Source organism: Sciurus carolinensis, chromosome 11 (assembly GCF_902686445.1).
Source record: "Sciurus carolinensis chromosome 11, mSciCar1.2, whole genome shotgun sequence".
NCBI classification, from domain to species: Eukaryota; Metazoa; Chordata; class Mammalia; order Rodentia; family Sciuridae; genus Sciurus; species Sciurus carolinensis.
In genome coordinates, this window is record NC_062223.1 from 86185239 (window position 1) to 86204915 (window position 19677).

Sequence of the window (19677 nt, forward strand, 5' to 3'; positions counted from 1 at the left end):
TGATAACTTTTTTGGAAAGGAAGAAAGGCCTTCAGTAGAAGCACATACAGTAGCTTTACCTCCAACCTCATTCTTCTAGAAGAAGCATCTTTTAAAATGAAACCTTTAGGATATGTAGGAGTGAGCCAGGCAGAGTTAAAGTATATGCTTTTCACTATGCATAATCCATTTTTATTAACAAATCTTTTATCCACTAGACTATGAGAGAGAATGTTTTTAAGAATGTCCCAGGTGCTTTTTAATAAAAATACCACCAGGATTAAACACTGGCTTGGTTTAATGCAAACTGTCTTATCATTGTTCTTCAGTGATCCTCCAGAGTTTTCTTTGGTCCTTCCTGTATGCATTATTTCCTACCTAACCTTCACTTCTTCAGTTCAGCATTCATAGTTGCTTAGGATCCCCACTAGATTGTGAAAGTGTCTTAGGTACTGTAGAGCAGCATCTCTCAAACTTCACTGTGCATAAGAATTAACTAAGGTGCTTGTAAAAACCCAGATTCCTTGGTTGCACTCTCAGATTTAGGGTTCTATAGATCTGGGCTGGAGCTGATGATTCTACAATTCTAATAATCTGTCCTGTGAGATCTGATACTGTCAGTTCACAGACCATACCTTTAATAGCATTTGAGAAGCTACAAAAATATTTTCATGATTATTTCCCCTTTGTTCTTGAAGCTTCTCTGTCAGGCTGAGCAGTGTTTCTCAAAGTTTAATATGCATACAGGTCTCTGACACTCTTGATAAAAAAACTGTTTCCAATTTAGTAGGTCTGGGGTGGGACCTTAGAGTGTATTGTTTGCAAGCTCCCAGGCAATGCTGCGCCTGCTAGTGCACAGGCCACACCCTGAGTAGCCAAGATCTAGATGTGCACAAGACCACTGAACAACATAATTGCCACTGATCCTTCCTGAACTAGCCATGGCTTCTGCATTCTTGGCTCAACAATTCAAGATTAAGTCAGAGGAATGTTTTATTTCATCAAAGGTATCCTCTCACTCTACTCCCAATCCTATGATGAACACTCATTAAGCATTTTCTACACACTGGAAAGAGTATTCATAACAACCACTGTAAGGCAAACAGTATTATTCTTACTTTATATAAAATGAAACAGCAGTTTAGATAATTTGATTTAATCAAAACACATAAGTACTAGCTGGCAAAGATAGGCTTAGATCCCAGTTGTGCATGAAAGGAGAAAAAAAAAAAAAAAAAAAAAAAAAAAAAAACCTTGTCGTATTCTCAGGTCACTCAAAAAGTGGTGAATATCTAGCAGTTTCTGCCTCTGAGTTTTTTATCAGAAACTCAAACTCCCAGCCCCCAACCTAGACCTACTGACTCAGTCTGCACAAGGTCCCCAGATGATTTGTATCCATATTAACATTTGAACAGCATTGTTCAGCTCCACCTCTTGCCTTTTAGAGCCAAGTAAAAAGTACAAGGGTAAGGGATCTGCTGATTCTAACAATTGAAAAGTACACTTTGATTGGCCAGGTTTGAGACTAGAACAAATATTGATAGCTTTGCCTCTAGTATTGAATTTGTATTGCCTCAAGGGCATACTTTATCCCAAAATAAGCTGCTTTCTGACAGGTAAGAATTTTTTAACTCTGGATAATACTACATTCCCAATAGATAAGAACATCAACAATACGGTTTTAGCAGTGTCTCTGGGAAAAGAAAAAAAAAAAAAAAAGTAAAAAGTAAAACAAACAAAAAAAAAAGAAGTAAATCTGTCTATTGAAGGAAAAATGTGCTAAAACCATCAAATTCTCCCCAAACATCTTACCTGTATTAATCATTTCCCAGAGGGTTCAAATAAATAAATGTATTCTACTTCCTTTTCCATTACAGGTAATTCTCAAAAACTGTCCAATTAAAAGTGAATAGTAGCTTAAATCACAAGGATCTGTTATTGTACATAGTGACTCAAAGAAATTAATGCCAAATTGTCCAGCACTACAGCCAAGTGCTTGGTCATCTCACTTCTGGAATATGGCAACTTCCTCCTCAGAGAGCTCTTACCCTCAGCTTTCTGATGCTGCAATCTATCAGAAGTGTCATTTATACATTGCTTAGCAACACCACTTAGTCTGGAGTCCATTCTATGGCTCCCAGATGAACCTCACTGCTAACGTAATTTCTTCTCTATTTCCTTTGACCCATGGATGACGTCCTGTATTTTCTCTCACTTCCCTAACTTACTAACTTTCACTGATATTGTCCACATTGCCTTTGGACCATATTTTTCTGTAAATTCACTCTCTTGTCCTGTGTCCCAAAAGCATAGCTGTGTTGGCATTCAATGGCCTATCATATTTGAAGCACTCTGTACAAATTTCACCTCTAATATTATAATGAGCTTATGACTGTTTTCAAAAAACGTTGACACAGATGATTTTATTGGCAGCCAAATCCAGTAGGTAATACTACTAAGGACCTTCTCATATCCTCTTAAAACTAACTTTTCTTTCCTTGCTCTTTACTTATATTCCCCTCTCTCTTTCACTTTCCTTAGAGGGTTTCCAAGCAATGATCCTGGAACTTCTGTCCTTGTGTCCATAATTATTTGTACTCCTAAAAACAAAATTTCTACTCCTCATATGACTAGAACCAGGTCTTTTTCATTTTGTTTAGTGTCATTGACCTATCAATATTTTTAAACCATAACATTTTGGCATTTGTATTCTTTTTAAAAACTAAGGAGATATATACAGATTCTTAGCCCTCCTATTTAAGGCCTCAGTGTGATTCACTAGCTTATTGTTATTCATTCACTAGCTTTTACTTTGAACTTGGCAATGTGATTTATTTTGACCAATTGGCTATAAGTGGGTTGAGCATAGCAGAGCCTTTGGTTATGCTGTGTCACGGCTTGACCTCTTGTGCTTTGCCCACGGTGATACAAAAAAACACACCCATAGTAACCACTGTTCCAGAATGGAACCCAGACAAACATGAATCAGAGATATTTCAGCCACTCTGGTATTTTATGCCTGAATCACCTGATCTAACCAAAGAGCAAACAGGTACAGGAGTAATAAATGCTCAACTGTTACATGGGCTAACAGCAAGTTATAGACTGAATTTCACTATTAACTAGGTGAGCTAGAATAACTATATCTATAAAGTGAGAGGTTTAGTATAATTGAGCCCTCTGTTACTTAATGAGATTTAAAATGAATGATCCTTAAGTATATTGCTTGACAGTGTATTTTCAAAAAATAGGTAAAAAAATTACCGAACTATGAAACAAATACTAGAGAATCATCATTCACTTATCAGGGTTTTGGGATTGGCTTATTTCACTTAGGATAATATTCTCCAATTCCATCCATTTATCTGCAAATAGTCCATTGTGTACATATACCACAGTTTCTTTATCCATTCATCTGTTGAAGGGTATCTAGGTTGGTTCCACAGTCTAGCTATTGTGAACTGAGCTGCTATAAACATTGATGTGGCTGTATTACTATAGTATGCTAATTTTAAATCCTTTTAGGAGTGGCAGGGTGGGGAGTGAGAGAAGAATGGAGGAAGTTTAGATTACGTAGAAGGAAATGAAAGGGAGGCGGGTATGAAAAATGGTGGAATGAGACAGACATCATTACTCTATGTACATATATGATTACACGAATGATATGAATCTACATTGTGTACAACCATGGAAAAGAAATGATGTACCCCATTTGTGTACAATGAATCAAAATGTAGTCTGTAAAAATTTTAAAAAAGAATAAATAAAAAATACTAGAGAAAGCTGGAGAAAAAAAATAGCTAGCACCTCTCTGATTAAATTTATTGTCAATTGAAAGAATAGGATTTGCTTGGATAGTGTTCATTATACTTCTGCCATGTCTGCTGAAGGGAGGAAGTATGTTGGAAATGGGTCAACATGTCAGTGGACTGCGGAGTGCCAGGAGGGTAACATGTTACCACGTGGTTACATCAACCTTCAGGGAGCTAGACCCGCAGATCACAATTAGGCTGTACTCACTGAACTCCCTAAGAACAGAATATTTTCAATACCTAGCATAGAACAAGATTCAACACATAATGAGAAAGAATGAAAGGATAGAGTGAAAAAATAGAAACCAGAAGAGTTCTGAAATGGGAAAATTTGGCCTTCTCTCTGTCTCTTTCCCTCTCTCCCTCCCTCCCTCCCTTTCTCTTCTTTGTGACAAGTTTAATGTTCACATAGGAGACTTGTGCTTTGCATGAGAGACTGAACTGTACACATGCAAGGTCCTACCCAACCGTAAACTATCATGACCTCATATAAGACTAAGATTATTTGAGGCATTCATACATAAGAACCTCAATGACCCCTTCATTAATGGCAGGATTCTGAGGTCCCTTAATATACCTTCCTAAAAAAAGCAGAAATCTTTAAATATCTTTTGTACCTTTAATAGATACTTACATAAAAATTCCCTTTGGCCCTGGAAATTTCCTTTAGTTATTCAATTGCCCTTTGCACATATGCCAAGGAACCATTTCCATAAGAACCATTTATATCTAAAATCAAATTTGCTAATCAGCAAAATTAGTACATTTACTTGTGGTAAAATTATTTTCGAGCAGAACCTTCATATATAAGCTAAAATTTGTCATTCAGGTAATATTTTTTAAGAAGGAAATGTTCTTATGCAACATAGCTAAAATGCCCTGGGGAACTCTGAAATCATTTTTTCATTAAATAGAGCTGAAATTATGTGAACAAGTAGAACATGAGAAAGAAAAGAGGAAAACAAAGTATAGAACACTTGGGAATGAAAAAAATAGAAAATAGACTGTGAAAGGAACAGAGAATTGTTCAAGGTTACCCAGTGAGTCAGGAAAAACGGGGAGAGTGGGGAGTATGCCAAGAACTAAAGCATATCCACAGAAATGGCTGTGTGCGAAATCTGCCATTCTTGAGAGATAGTGTATTCATGCTTATTCTATGTGGAGGAAGACATTTATATTTAACAATCTCCCAGAGATTAGTATGTATTACTTTCTAAGTCCTTTCATTAAAAAAATAAATATCTAACTGTTCTCAGCTCAAAGTGAACAAAACATGATGTAACACACAAAATCTGATTTGATTTCATGACAGCCTTTGAGGTAGGCATCCTAATGTCTGCCTTATAGATTAATATGTGTTCAGAAAGATAAAAAGAAGTGCTTACACGTCTCATGGAAATTTAGAAGTTTTCCCCATACCAAGCTGCTCAGCATACCTCTCCCAAAGACCTGACTCAAGGAAACACAGAGTACAAGAGTCTGAAAAAGTACAAAGTTTAAAAAAAAAAAAGCTCTGTGAAGAATGAAAGTTGATATTTGGGAGGAATGGGAACAGTTTGAATAATTTATTACATGTGATTGATTTCACTAGCTACCTAGTTTGGATACCAATTGAGAACATTGCACAACATCCATAGATCCTATTGATAACAAATGGTTTCTACGTGGGGACATCTGACAGTTAAACCAAGAGGATCCAAATAGAACTTTGAAATAATTTAGATTACAACAGGGAAGTGTTCCTCCTTACCAAATTAAGCCTCTTTGCTCCAAGTCTACTTGTACAAAGCACAGCTTACCTGCTGTGTCGATGACTATCATAAAGACATTAGTTAAGAAGGTAAGATTCCTTAATATATAACATATATGGGTCCCTGTCACAAGGGTATTGAAGCCTCTGTTGCAAGTTGTCTCCCACCCAAAGTTACTACATGTAGCTGAGGAGTAATTAAACAACGTTTGTTCTCAAGTTTAGAATAAGAAAACAAGAATGGAGGAGAAACATAAGTAGTAGCATGATAGACATTAAACAAGTCTTTAAACTCTATAGCCAAATTACCTGTGTTCACTCCAGGCTCTACCTCTTACTGTGAGCCTTTGAGCAAGTTACTTAACCTCTTTTTTACTTGATTTCCCATTGTAAAATAGAGAAATTAATAGCATCTACTTTGTAGAACTATTATAATGATCAAATGAGTTAATGTTTATTAAGTGCTTACAACAGTGTTAGGCATAAAGTAAATATGTTTGATGAATAAATGAAGCGCTAGGAAGAGTGGCCAAAAGGATAAGGGACACCAGCTTCCTTTAATATATTGCTTTGTTTCCTTCTATAGAGCCCTTAACTTTCCACCACTGAGGCCAATTAATTCCTACCAGTATGCTTAATCCCATTTCTGTTCTGGCCCAAACTACTCTTGTTCAGAAAGATTTAAGAAGGTCTAGCTGGGTAGCTTAGGTGATTCAGCATTAAGTCTAGCTTGCTGTTATTCCTGTCCTGACCCTGTGTCCCAGTTTTAGTCACTTGTTCCTGTAATCAAGTTCCAAACTTGTACTCCAATTCTAGCATTTGGCTCCCCCGTGGCTGAGTTCTGGCTTGCAGAACTGCTCAGGGTCTCAAGTGTTTTTGAGGTAAACTACCCCCCAAAGGAAGTTTATGGACTCCACACACTTGGTTTGGCATACAGTGTTTGAACTTTTGAAAAGTGGTTTCCCTGTATTTAAAAATTGCAAACATTTACATAAAAATTCAAATATATAGCTCCTCTTGAGAAATGGGATGATCTGGCAGCACTGGACCCCAAGTGGCAGCTGTCCCCTTTAGAGGACCATGTGATTTTTATTCCCTATAGACCCCTCTCCTCTCAATTTGTGTCTGTAATATGCTTGGTGCCAGAAGGCATTCGAAGTTGGGGTTTAAGTCTGAGAATAGCCAATACTTACCAAGCACTTACTTTGTGCCAGGTACTATTCTAAGTATTTCATAATCTTTACTCACTTAGTCAAAAGCCAGAAATCTAGACTTGTCCATTATCCCTATAGCTCTCTTTCCCTATTTCACCTCTGCAGTCTGTAGGGATCTGTGGCTATCCCATCTTTCCCGATCACTATCCTTCACCCCCAAGCCAGAGCCTACTCACAAAGCCTTGCTAGACCTTCACAAAATCAACCTTTACCTGCACTGTGGCCCACTGACAGTGTCCTATCTCTCCTCCCAGCCAGACTCCACCCTAAAGACCTTTGGCCATCATAGTGCTTGTGTTACAAACTCTCAGGCTTCATGATCTGCCTGACTCTATTATCCCAAGTTCCATGCTTTTGTGAAAGCATAAATTTTATTAACGTAGGTTAACTCTATCTTCACAAAACTTATCTTCCAATTCTTGCTAGAAGCCCAACAAAATTCATCAAATATTTATTGATCACTTATATTCTAGGTTTAGTCATAGAAATTGATTTGGAGTATTCTTTAAGTTAGAAACTCCAAGAAGTTTGTCCATGTCTGCCATGTGCAATTCAATCTCTTTCCAGAGAACCAATTAACAAAGGAACCATTTAAACAGAATTGTCTGTTTGTTGTTGTTGCTTTTCCCCTCATGGTTTGCCCTTGTGCTTTACATGGGCCCTTGTGCTAAACATGAATTTAAAAGGTGAAGCGTTTGCATGACAAAGCCAAGATTTAACAAATATCAAAAGAAAATGAACAAAAGAAAATTCAATACATCATTCCATAAGATTACCTGGATTGGGTGATTTAACTGATGTTTTAAGTTTAAATTCAGCTAATTAAGTTCTACCATAGTTTTTTTTTAAAAAGTCTTAATAAAAATGTTACTTACATAAGGAATTGTGTCCAAAGTATCTGTGTTGACAATTATAGGAGCAGGGCTGGCCTAAAAAAAGAGAAGTAGACAAATTTTTAAATAACAGATATTCTATTCTGAGGCAGATTCTGTTAACTTATTTTACAAAAACTCAACAAGCATTCCATGAGGACCTATACAGACACAAGGTTGCTGGTGGGAGATAAACAAAATCACTCATGTTTCCAATACTTCCCAACTTCAAATGCTTATTTGCTATATTACCACATAATGAAATAAACATTCATATAATTTACATTCTCTTTCTCTTAAATTCTACATAACACTGTGGAAGGTGAGAATGTGTGCTGTGTGAGGTAAAGATTTCTAATACACTGGATGAGAGTTAAAATTTGTAACATCTTTTTACAAAATGATTTTGCTAAAAAAATTTTGATTACTTTTGTGGAAGCAAAAATTAAATCTAAATGAATATTTATAACTATCTTCTTTAAACTACCTTTCGAAAGTATGTTGTATTCCATGCAGTAAGCATTCACTTACTGATATCATACATAATCATGATGTAAATAAACATATATGTTTGTCTATTATGCATGTTGTATCTTTTTTTTCATTAATGTATCTGTGATCATATAAATTAGAAATCCTTAAGAAGAAATTAATCAGAGATGGCAGAAAATCATATTGGATATCCTAAGCTTTAAAAAATTATTTTGCACAATTTGCAGTAATTCTCTTTAATGTTGAGTGGGAATCCATATAAAACTGATAGAGGAGTGCTACAAGCCAAGTCATTAGAAAATAAGAGATTGCAATCTCTATTTGCATCACCAATCTAACTTCATGAATATTGAGTAGATCTATCTTTATTTTCTAGTTTCTAGAATTTTCACAGCAACTTTCCCTTCATTCCCCAAAGGATCTTTAATCTCCATTCCAAATTACAGATTTCATTTAGATAGAGGAAATACTCTCATCATGATTAATCGAGAGCTGTCCTATGTGATACGGTGTTTTGGCAAGTGCTCAACTTTTGGGACATTTCATTAGCTATGCCCTCTGGAGTTAACAGCTTTTTAATGTCAATCTGTGCCTGTGGAATCCTAATCAAACAGTAGGGGGAAAAAGGCAATCCAGCAGGTTTTACAAAACAGAATTCCATGTCTTAATCCAAAACACTGGGAATGATGAAAATAAACCTGGACTATATATCTGCAGAGTGGGTCAACTAGATCATTGTTGTGTATTCATGATTATCAGTGGGAAGTATCTTGTGGATAAACAGGGGCTTTGGAGAAAGACCACACATACACACACACACACACACACACACACTAGTGCTTGCTGAGAGGCATTTGGTGTAGGGAGAAGGATATGAGGTTTGGAGTCAGAAGACCTGGGCTCAAAGGTGGTGCAGCTACTTCTGAATTACATTTTTTGAGAGCTAAGCAACTTCATGGTGGTGTGATTCTGGGGCAAGTCCTCTAATCCTCTGTGACTCATTTTCCTCCTCTGTAGAATGGAAATTATAGTAAACAACTTTCATAAAGGTTGAAGATCAAATGAGGTGATATATTTGAATATGCTTTAGAAACTAAATTTCAAGATTAATGTTAAATAGTGTTTCTAAAGATGAACTATGATAAAGATTAGTTAGATGGTTCATAAGTCAATTATCTCAGAGATTTCAATGCTATTTACTAACTGCAGCGTATTCAAGGGGTCCGATTAGATGACGTCAAAGGTTATATCAATTGTTGCCAATTAACAAATGTTTAAGGATATAGATAGATACTCACTTAACCACCAAAAAATCATATTGATGAGACTTTATCATCACTATCCCTATGCTATATGTTAGTAAACTGAAGTTAAGGAAAATGAGAACTGAAATTTTGATATTGGTCTTTCTGGTTGTTAAAATCCACTTTTTTCCCACTAAGCTACTCCATGCTCTCAGCATCTTTGTTGACTGTATCATAAATGATATAAGATCTGTATGTTAGAATATCCTGAAGGCAACAGAAGCCTCAGGATATTGCAGTTAGATGTTTAAAGCACTCTGGTGAAGTTTTAATATGTGTTTTTACATTTTTGTGTTTCTAGCCATGATGATCTCTCTACTTTCTACTTGGTTCCTATGACTCATGGAAGTATTTGTGTCTTATATTCTTGACTAAACTGAAAACTTTCCTAATAGCTATGTCTTTCTCCCTATTACCTCATATAATTGTGATCAATAAATATATATTGATTTGGTTTGGGGCTTTCATCCTATCTTTTGTTTTTCTTCTTACAGATTATATTAATGTGTTATGGCAATAAATTTTAGACAATTTTCCATTTCCTGTATGAAAATTGGGTCTTTTTCACTAAGACTATATGTTTTAAAATGGACAGGATCATATACTTCCCCAGAATTCTACACAGTACTTAAATACACAGAAGAAATTTAATAAATACTTAGGATTTATAACTTAAATATAGCTATAAAGTATAGGTGAAGGTACAAAGAAAGGTAACATATATTTGCAAATTTTGTTGACCATTTCTGAGATAACCCAGGATTCTCTTATATTACCAAGACACTAATTTTTCAATAATCATTATCAATTTCTTTCTTTATCTCACCTCTATTATGTGATAAAAATCAGTTTTTATAAAATAATAATAATTTCATAACTGATTGAAATGTAAGCTATGAAATCTTGAAGCATAAGATCTAGGTTATATGGAAACTAATTGCCCCTTCTCAGTTTTAAAAATATCCAGAAGCCACAATTAATACTTGCACTTCTAAAAGTCAATAGAAATGTATGAACCAGCAGGATGTGTTGGGTGTATGAACATATACAACACATCACACACACCTGACATTGGCAATCCCTGGTGTGAGTGCCAAGAAGACACCATGGCGGGCTCTCATGAAAAATATGCTACACCACTGCACCGCTATACCAGGATCTCTGGAAATTGTCCTATTGGTGTGCTGCAGGAGCCCCCCAACCATCCCAGATTGTTTTTGCAGAAGTTTCTTGGAATATTTTAGGCACTCAGTGGCACATATATCAGCAGAAAATTAAGACACAAAGTGGTAGAAACCCAAAGTATAGCAGAATCCCAAATGTGTACCATGAGATCATTCTTCTCACCAATTGGTAATGTTAGATCTTTCCTTGGTTCAGCCTGGATTTTGTTTCTTTGTTCACTTTTGCAATTATAAGCAATCATACCTAGTTTGATCTAGTTTGGTTTCTGAGTCTTAAAACCCAATTTCCTGGTTACTTTGATGGTTCCTTCCAAACTTTTTTTCCACAGTGAATACTGCCCTGGCACATATGCCCTCTCACTTCATAGTGGGTATCATCTCTAATTGAACCCTTAAATCAAACTGGTGACTCAGCAGATTCCAGCCTCCCTCCTTAATATGCTTACTTCATTTCACTGGAAAGAGTCTCATAACAAATCTGAAGAAAAAAAATCTCCTTTAATCAAAGCTTCAAGGCTTGTCTTCATATAAATCTAGGCAGGCACTTTTGAAGCTAGAAAGGATTAAGAAAAGCAATCTTCTTGGGTGACCCAGACAAGAAGATGCAAGTGGTTTTCCTTTTATGTTACATTCTCTTCCATGTGGAGAAAGTCAGTTCACAGCAAGCAAGAAGAATAAAGCTAATCACAGAGAAGCAAGTGGCGAGAATGCTGATAAAATTTAAATTAAGATGTAAAGTTTTTCATGACTTCTGGCTACCTTTATGTCCTTGAATTTCATGGGCTCCTATATTATATCAACTACTTGGTTTATGCTAAAAATGATAAGCTTCTGTGGCTTGTCATCAAGAGAGTCCAATACAATTTTGACATAATGAACACACATTTTAGAAATAGTTCATTGATGCTGACTGACCATAGATGTTGGTTGCTCCTTGGTATTTGCCAAGTCCTAGAACTGGGAAATACCTCTGACATAAGCAAGCATTTGGTCACCAGGCCAAGAACAGTGAACATGTCTCCTCAAGGAAGGAATTGGCAGGGAAGTATAGTATCTGGGCAACCAAGGACCACTTTCTGGGAATTTTATGCCTAGGAGTGCAGGCTAACCGGTGGGAAAGTCAAGAGACCTGTGTCTACACTTTATTAATAAGTAAGATAGAAAAGGAGAGCAACTGAATAGTTCACAAAGTGAATTAGATATAGCAATCACTAGTGACTAGTAAGTTTTATAGGGCTAGGAATTGTACAGGGATTCACTGACATACAAGTAGAAGGCAGTTAGTTGTCAGTAGGTCAAGTGAAGTAGGAGGCAAAATGTCAAGAAAAACATGAAAGATGCTTTTGGGGCTGGTACCCTAACTTATTTCTCACCCTTACAGGGTAAGACTCCTGAGTGGGCAAGAGTGTTGTCTAATTACAGGGATATAGGCCTTATAGAGGACTTTTCTATTTATCACGGCATGATGATTAGAAACAAAATGGAAGGCACCAAAAGTTTTTAAATGAGTCCTCTGCCTCTGCTTCTCTCTCTCCCTGCTCTCCCTTTTGTGCGTGCATGTGTGTGTGCGTGTGTGTGTGTGTGTGTGTAGAGAGAGAGAGAGAGAAAAAAAAAGAAAGACAGAGAGAGTGCCCAAGCAAGTGCTGGAGATCCCAGAACCTCAGGTAAATCATCTAGCTTAGAGTAGCTACTACAAGACAGCATGCAAACACTTTTAATTTCACAGTTCATACAAATGGTTACCAACAAGAATGACCCTTCATTAGACCGTATCCTGATTTTGGCCAAGGAAGTAGAATATGTAAGTTACCACTTACATATTCTATCAGGTCTGAAATGAGACATAAATATTAAGCACTGAATTGTATATGCCAGGGTAGAACCCAAAATAATTGTATTTTGTTAGCTTTTTTCACTAACCCTCCTTTATGGTAGTCTATTCTGGAAACCAAACTGTAGCATGATGAGGAGACAGAACTTTTCCTCCATTCCATGAATTGTGCTCTTGTTTTCTGATGGAAGAAAACATCCTCTTCACTCTCTCCTTTCCCACAGTCTGTTGAACTGGAGCCCCATGGTCCTTGATATCAGCAGGATCCTTGCTATGGTTCATATGTGAAGTATTCCACAAAGACTGATGTGTTGAAGGTTGGGTCCCCAATGCAGCAATATTGGGGCTTCATGGGAAGTGATTGGATCATGAAGGCTCTGACCTCATCAGTGGATTAAGCCATTGATAGGTTAATAATTTGATGACACTAGTGGAATGTGATGAAAACTTTAGAAAGTAGGACCAAGTGGAGAAATTAGGTCAATGAGGGAATCTCCTATGTCCTGGTAAAGTTATTTCTTGTCCCTAGCCCCTTCCTCTCTCTTTGCTTCTAGGCCATCATGAGCTATGAAGCTTTCCTTTGCCATGCCTGTCTGTCATGATATTTTGCCTTGCCTCAGGCCCGAAACGATAGAGCCAGAAGATTAAGGACTAAAACCTCTGTAACTATAAGTCAAAACAAATCTTTTCTCCTTTAAGTTGTTCATGTCAGCTATTTGGTCACAGAGACAAAAAGCTGACTAACAGAATCCTATTCCTATTTGGAGATTTACCAAGAACCCACCAAAATTGCCACTACCTGAAACTTGTGGTTCCATAACCAAGCCATACCCAGATCCCCAGGTACCTTAATACTGAGATGGACAATCATAACCACAGGCACTTATATATATTATATATATTTACTTCATTTAAATTAAATTATTTAATCCTCATACAACCTATTGAGATAAGATCTATTTTTCTTAACCTACAGATGAAACAGTGATTAAATAACTTTCCCAAAGTCATACAGCTGGTAAATACACCATCTGCAAAACCAAATAGCTTGACTTCAAATTCTTGCTCTACTACCTCTTGGGATGAAATCAGACTTATCAGATCTCTTTGGATTCCATTTTTCTTTCCTTCTTTCCTTCTTTCCTTCTCCCTCCCTCCCTCCCTCCCTTCCTTCCTTCCTTCCTTCCTTCCTTTCTTTCTTTCTTTCTTTCTAAACCAGCTCAAAGCCAAATCTGTTCTATGTACTGTGATCTTGGTTGATGCAGGAACCCTTCTCCTTTCCCCTTGTCCCAGTTACTGAGGACCCAGTGCCTGGTATGAACAGACCTGCAACAGGCACAACTAGGAAATGTCTAAAGGCACAGTCACATCCTGGTTAGCTGAGGAGCTCCCTGGGGAAGCCTCAGAGAAATTGTTTGGTAAATGACTGAATAAACACATATTGGTGGTTGCATGAGAGAGTAAAAACAGTATGGGAAAGAGGAATATGCATTTATTCTTACAATGTTCTAAGTAAAACATTATTATTAACATTAAAAGGACAGGAAGGAAGAAAAAAAAGGGGGGGGGAGAAGGAAGGGAGTCCAAATTGACTAAGTCACTTGCTTAAGGTGACAAATTTACGAGGTGCCACAATTTCCAAATCCTTGTCTTTCTAGCCCAGGAGCCCATAATGGTAACCTCAACATCTCCTGAATTCTTTGTCTGAGTGTTTTCTGGCAACCAGACTGAAAACACAGCTATTTTTTGCCTGGAAAGTTACGAGTTTCTCTTTCATAGTCTGAAGAGAAATTTCTCACCATACTGACTCAGATTCAATTCCCTAATTCTCACAGGGTTTCTAGGTCCCTTAGTCTCTTTCAAACCCCCACGTAAAAAATGGGACAATACTATTTTCCAGTTAACCTATTTCTCAAGAAGTTAGGTGGAAAAATAATGCAAGTGAAGCAAAAGAGAGCTCTATGAATATAAGGTTATTTTACTTATTCCCATGTTTATATTTTGCTTCTTTAAATTTTCTTCTTTTCATGTTCCCTGTCCACAAGAGTAAGTGGGTAGGTACACTTCAGACTAGCTACAAGTTATCACTACTAGTATCACCAAATGATTCTAGGTTTGCCCTTAACCTGCAAGTAACATAGAGCACCCAGCAGATGAGGACTCTGAGGCAAAAGCAGTGGGTGAGGAATGGCATGAGCAGTGAAGTGAGGTAGGTTTAACCCAGGGTAACGACTATGGCGGATGTCACAAGAGAGCCACTCTGAAGGAAGCTGAAGTCCTGTGTCACTCTCCCTAGTGCTAATAAAATGAACCACTGGTTCCCTACATAGCTTACAACCAGCCTAGCTTAGAAAACAGCAAGAAAGACCAGCAGATTTGGGTTTTTTTCTTGAACTCAACTCAATTCTGCTTGCCCAAACTCTTAATAATGAAAAGAATATTATCCTCACTCTACAGATAAGGAAATTAATGTTCAGCAAATTGCTTAAGGTTTAGCTGGTAATAACAGGCCAAGAATGACACCTGTTTGACAGCAAAGTGGGTATCTCTTAACCACTGTACAACATAGGCTTCTTGTTTCCATTGATTTCCTAAGTATCCAGATTTTCTCACTTATCCCTGAAAACCCACTGTTCATATCCAATCAAAATGAAATAAAGTGTTACCATCACTATTTGATCCTCCTCTAGAATACAAGGTAGTCTAATATTTTTCAGGAAATGCATGACATCCTGAAGACCTCAGACTGAGTTGGTCATCTCTTTTTCCCTAGTTCAGAGAAAAATAGGACAGTCTGGAGAATGAGGCACAGAAAGAAGAAGCCAGCAAACAAAAGACAGTGTTCTAAGTTTTCTTTAGAATCAGTCCCACTTGGGTCAAGAGATTGAAATCACTTGAGCTGTTAGTTATGAAGACTCTTTAGATTTCTATCTTGCACATCTGTCATGTTCTGCCTTGCCCTTGGTATACACAGCAAAAATAAACAACTCACCAAAACCAGGTCTGCAGATCAACCTTGAAACCCGAATTGATAATTATTTTGGACATCATTACTATGCTTTATAATTTTTAAATGATATCCATGTACATTTGATCATTTAATTTCTACAGGAAGAAGAAAGGAAACTAAAATTGACTGACCAAGAATGCACTGTGTGCCAGGCACACAGGGTAAGCTTTACACTTGAATTTTATTTTTTATTCCTTACACAACCCCAGAGGAATTGGTGGGATATCCCTCGTCCATAGATAAACAAAGATTCAGAGATTCGTTGAATTTATCAAAGAGAGACATTTTGAGGAAGGAAAATCTGGGTTTCAAATCCAGGGCTTCTTAATCTTAAACCCTCTGATTTTCTACCAGTAAGCCATGGTGATCAAATCCCACTTATTCACACTGAGCTCTTACAAAAATAACAGCTTTCTTTATGCAAATATTCTCTGAAGATCCCATGAAAAATGGAGTCATTATTGCAAATCTCAGATATGGTTTAGTCAATGTGTCCCATGCCACAATAACCATACCTACTTAATTCACTGATTCACTCCATGTGGTGCTATTCCTGGAAAGATCCAAGTGGTTACCATCTGCTTCTGATCGCTAAACTACCAAACAGCTATAATCTTAGCAGTTGTATTGTCCAGATTTAGGTACCAGTATTCTGAGCAAGCTGTCAATACCTGGTTCTTTAGACTAAGATGGGTTTCTGTTTCTTTTGTAGTACATGAATCAGGTCTTTCACATAATGAATGATCTATAAATGATTGGTATTTGGTCTACTTTCCTCTTCTCCTTTTCTTCCATTGGGACAGGAGTCTTACTACTCTCAACATGCACCTCTTCATGCCTAAAACAATGTCTTTGCTTTTATTTCTTCCTTTGTTCACATCTTGAATCAGTTGTAGTTCCCACACTTTTCAACCTAGACTGAACTATTTATCCTGCTAGGGCAATCTAATGTCTTAGCTCCCCCATGAAACTTTCCCACTCATCATTTCAGGACTCAATCTATGTATTCCACCCCCCAAATTTTAAAACACTCGTTATCTGTACTACCTCATCTCAGCTCACACTGAATTATACCTGTTAAATAAGTTCTGTAAAAGCACCAAGCCCTGACATTCCTAATATACATGGTGCTAATGGCTAATTGGTTCATTTGTGATATTTATATCTTCTTGATGAAATTGTAACATTTTTGAGAGAAGGCCCCTTGTCTCATTTCATTTCTTTACCAGATATCCCTACCTATATTTGTAACAATGTTTGGCAAATGAAATGCCAACTGTTAGTTGATTTTTAGATCAATGGCACTAAAAGGACAGCAATAACAGAGAAGATGCATGAGTAAGCCTTGAGACTTGAGAATTAGTGAAATGGGTAGACAGAGGCAACAGCATGCTTCCTTTTGGTGACTAGCTGTTGGGTGGTGACCATGTGGGGCATCTGGACCTTGTCAAGCACCATAGACCATGCCATTCTAAACTATGGAATGTAAGTTAGGGGAAATTGCATGTTAACCACAGAGAGGTACTTTATGCTCAGTCTTTTCTATTCCTCACTACAACGCTATGAATCATATACTTCAAATAAGTTCATTTTATAGATGAGAAAAATGAGGCATGGAACTGTTAACAAAACTTGTCCAAGGTCACTAGACTAATGATTTGTGGAGCTGAAGTTCACTCATGTTGATTCCAAATCCATATTCTTATCACAAGACTGTGTGGTAAAAGGAAGGTATATGTTGTAGTGTTATCTGTCTTAAGTTACCATTCCCTGGTACATTTCAGAAGAGGATGGCTAGGTGAGAGAAAGTATGGAATTTATGGATAAGGTCCAAGGACTCAAAATTATGAAAAAATCAAAATGCCAACTATAGCATTTTTTTCAAACTTTCCAGATGAATGTGAACGCATATCACCAAAGACCAACTTCAAACTAGACAATTTATTTGAAGTCTCATGTTTTATCTTAAAAATGAAGGCAACTCTTATATTACATTCTATAACCATCTATTATCATATGAAAATAATATTTTAAGTTACTTGTAATGGAGTCTACCCGATATCCCAGGTAGTTCCTTCATGGCTATTAAAAATCAGGTACCGATCTCCCTGCCAGTAACCACACTCAGTCATTAAATTATATGCCTAGTAGAAAGATGACAAGACTGCCAAGACTATTGATCCACCAGTTCAGTAACTCAGGGTAAAATGGTAATTCAATAACCCCCCCAATTTATTTCTACATTTGAGAAATGAAGAGTACAATGTGTAACCTCTAAGAGTCCATGTCTCATCAAAATTTGATTCTACTCATTGTAAATTTCACCCTACTGGGAAATGTTGGGGGAAAAAGAAGGTAGGAATGCTGTACAACTTTTCCTTCAGGAAAATAACTTTCTTGCTTTTATCATCCAGACACAGAAAGTTAAAAGAGACAATGGCAAGACAGACACAAGGAAATAAAAGATGAAAATTAAATTAGATGAAGATCATGGCACAAATTGGTTTCTAATGAATTAGCTGAAGGATCAGGTTTTGCATGCCTTAGATGAGGCAACTCAAAAATCCATTTATGATCCTCTTGCTTTGTGTTCATAGTCTGTATTTTTACTTATGAGCCAGTTAACCTTCTGGCCTCATGACCATATAATCAGCAATTTATCTTCTATATTAGATAGTCAAAAAGATATAACACGAAACAGAATTATCACCAAGCTCTTATATCCTTGCTTTTCTCCATGTTTTATAAGCCTTAATTCCAGAAAAGAAAAATTTACCCTGCTTTCATTTTCCCCCTACTAACCATAATTTAACACTGTCATACTCTGAAGATTGAAACATTGGTGAAGTCACAGAGAACACTTTAAAATATTTCATATTGAGAATACTTTCATGTGTGTAAGAGGAAATATTAAAAGACACCAAGAATTATGAGTTTGTTTATTGTGTAATCATTATTGATTGATAATGGGTCTATTGATCTCTGATGGATCTACAAGATGTTCTAAGATTTGTCTGTGAAAGATAACACTTTGGGCTAGGTTGAAAGAGGAACAGAGTATGGAACATTGTAATTCTACTTATTTAAAATTCTGATAATGCTAAAAGTCTCACTATCACCCCTACTCTATTTTTTATTGAAAATTAATATTTTATTTGGAATCATTTTCAAGAAAGAAAAACATGGAGACGGAACAGACAAAAGGGAGAGGTGAATGGGGACTAGAAATATAGAGGTCTGCTAAATACTGCTGGCATTTGTTGGTGCTGAAAATACAATCTGCAGATGTGCTTGTATATTGTCATCAAATAGCAATAACCTCTTTGTTCTACAAGTCAAGCGCCTACAAATCTCTGCATCTAAAATGCCAACCAGTTCCTAGCCCCACAGCTGTCTTAGCTACCCAGAATGTCAGTGAGTACATAACTTTTGGTTTCTCTGTTTCATGGTGGTTTCTTACTCTCAGTTTGTAAAGCAAGGGTCCTGCTTGTTTCATTTAGCTTGCCCCATAGTGCTCCACCAGGGTAAATTTGAAAGAATATTCTTTGTTCCTGTGGATAGAGGAGAGATAGGGGAAGAACAAAAGAAATGAATGGAGAAAGAAAGCAGAGAGGAGGTTGTTTTCTGAGGTCTAGTTTCTCTGTCACAAGTTGGGGGCAATAAGGATTCCAGGGTTGAAGTCCCGGTCCTCTGTATTCTCACACGACTTTGTCCACTGGAATTGCAACATCACATACACACTGGAAATTTCTTTTGTTTCACAAAGAATTTTCCCCAAAGAAACCAAAAAGGAGGTAATTTATTTATGAATTCAGTATTTGCAAACATACATTCCATGAATCCTCCTTGTCCACACTAATTTGATAGAAACTCTTGCATCTTATGCTTTTATTTTATAGGATGAACAACTCCTAACCCTGCACTGAGAGTCAGCAGAAGAAGCTTTCAGAGGAGATTATAGCCTTGTGGAATCTGTTCAGGCCACTTCACTCTATAGTTTACCTCTAAGGTTATACCCAAATATGAATAAAGATTGTATTCTCCATGATTTTAATGCTAATTTAATTTTAAATGTCATAAAAAGGCAATAAAATTTAAAAATACTTTTAATCATCTGACCATAATTTCAGATTGCTTATAATTTCTATAATGATCTTAATTTACTTATTTAACCTCTCTGAAACTTTTTATTTATATATAAAAATGAAGATTATAAATAGTTATTTAGT

At 36.6% G+C, this 19677-nt stretch overlaps 1 protein-coding gene across 15 annotated transcripts in view; it reads right to left on the reverse strand.

The window, feature by feature from the left end:
• The window catches only part of Dlg2 (discs large MAGUK scaffold protein 2), a 2079243-nt gene that overhangs the window by 740458 nt on the left and 1319108 nt on the right, over positions 1-19677 (reverse strand). For all 15 annotated transcript variants that reach the window (XM_047516979.1, XM_047516993.1, XM_047516982.1 and 12 more), the window contains one exon: positions 7631-7684. In XM_047516979.1, the coding sequence (XP_047372935.1) occupies positions 7631-7684 (54 nt within the window). The remainder of the gene's footprint in view (positions 1-7630; positions 7685-19677) is intronic.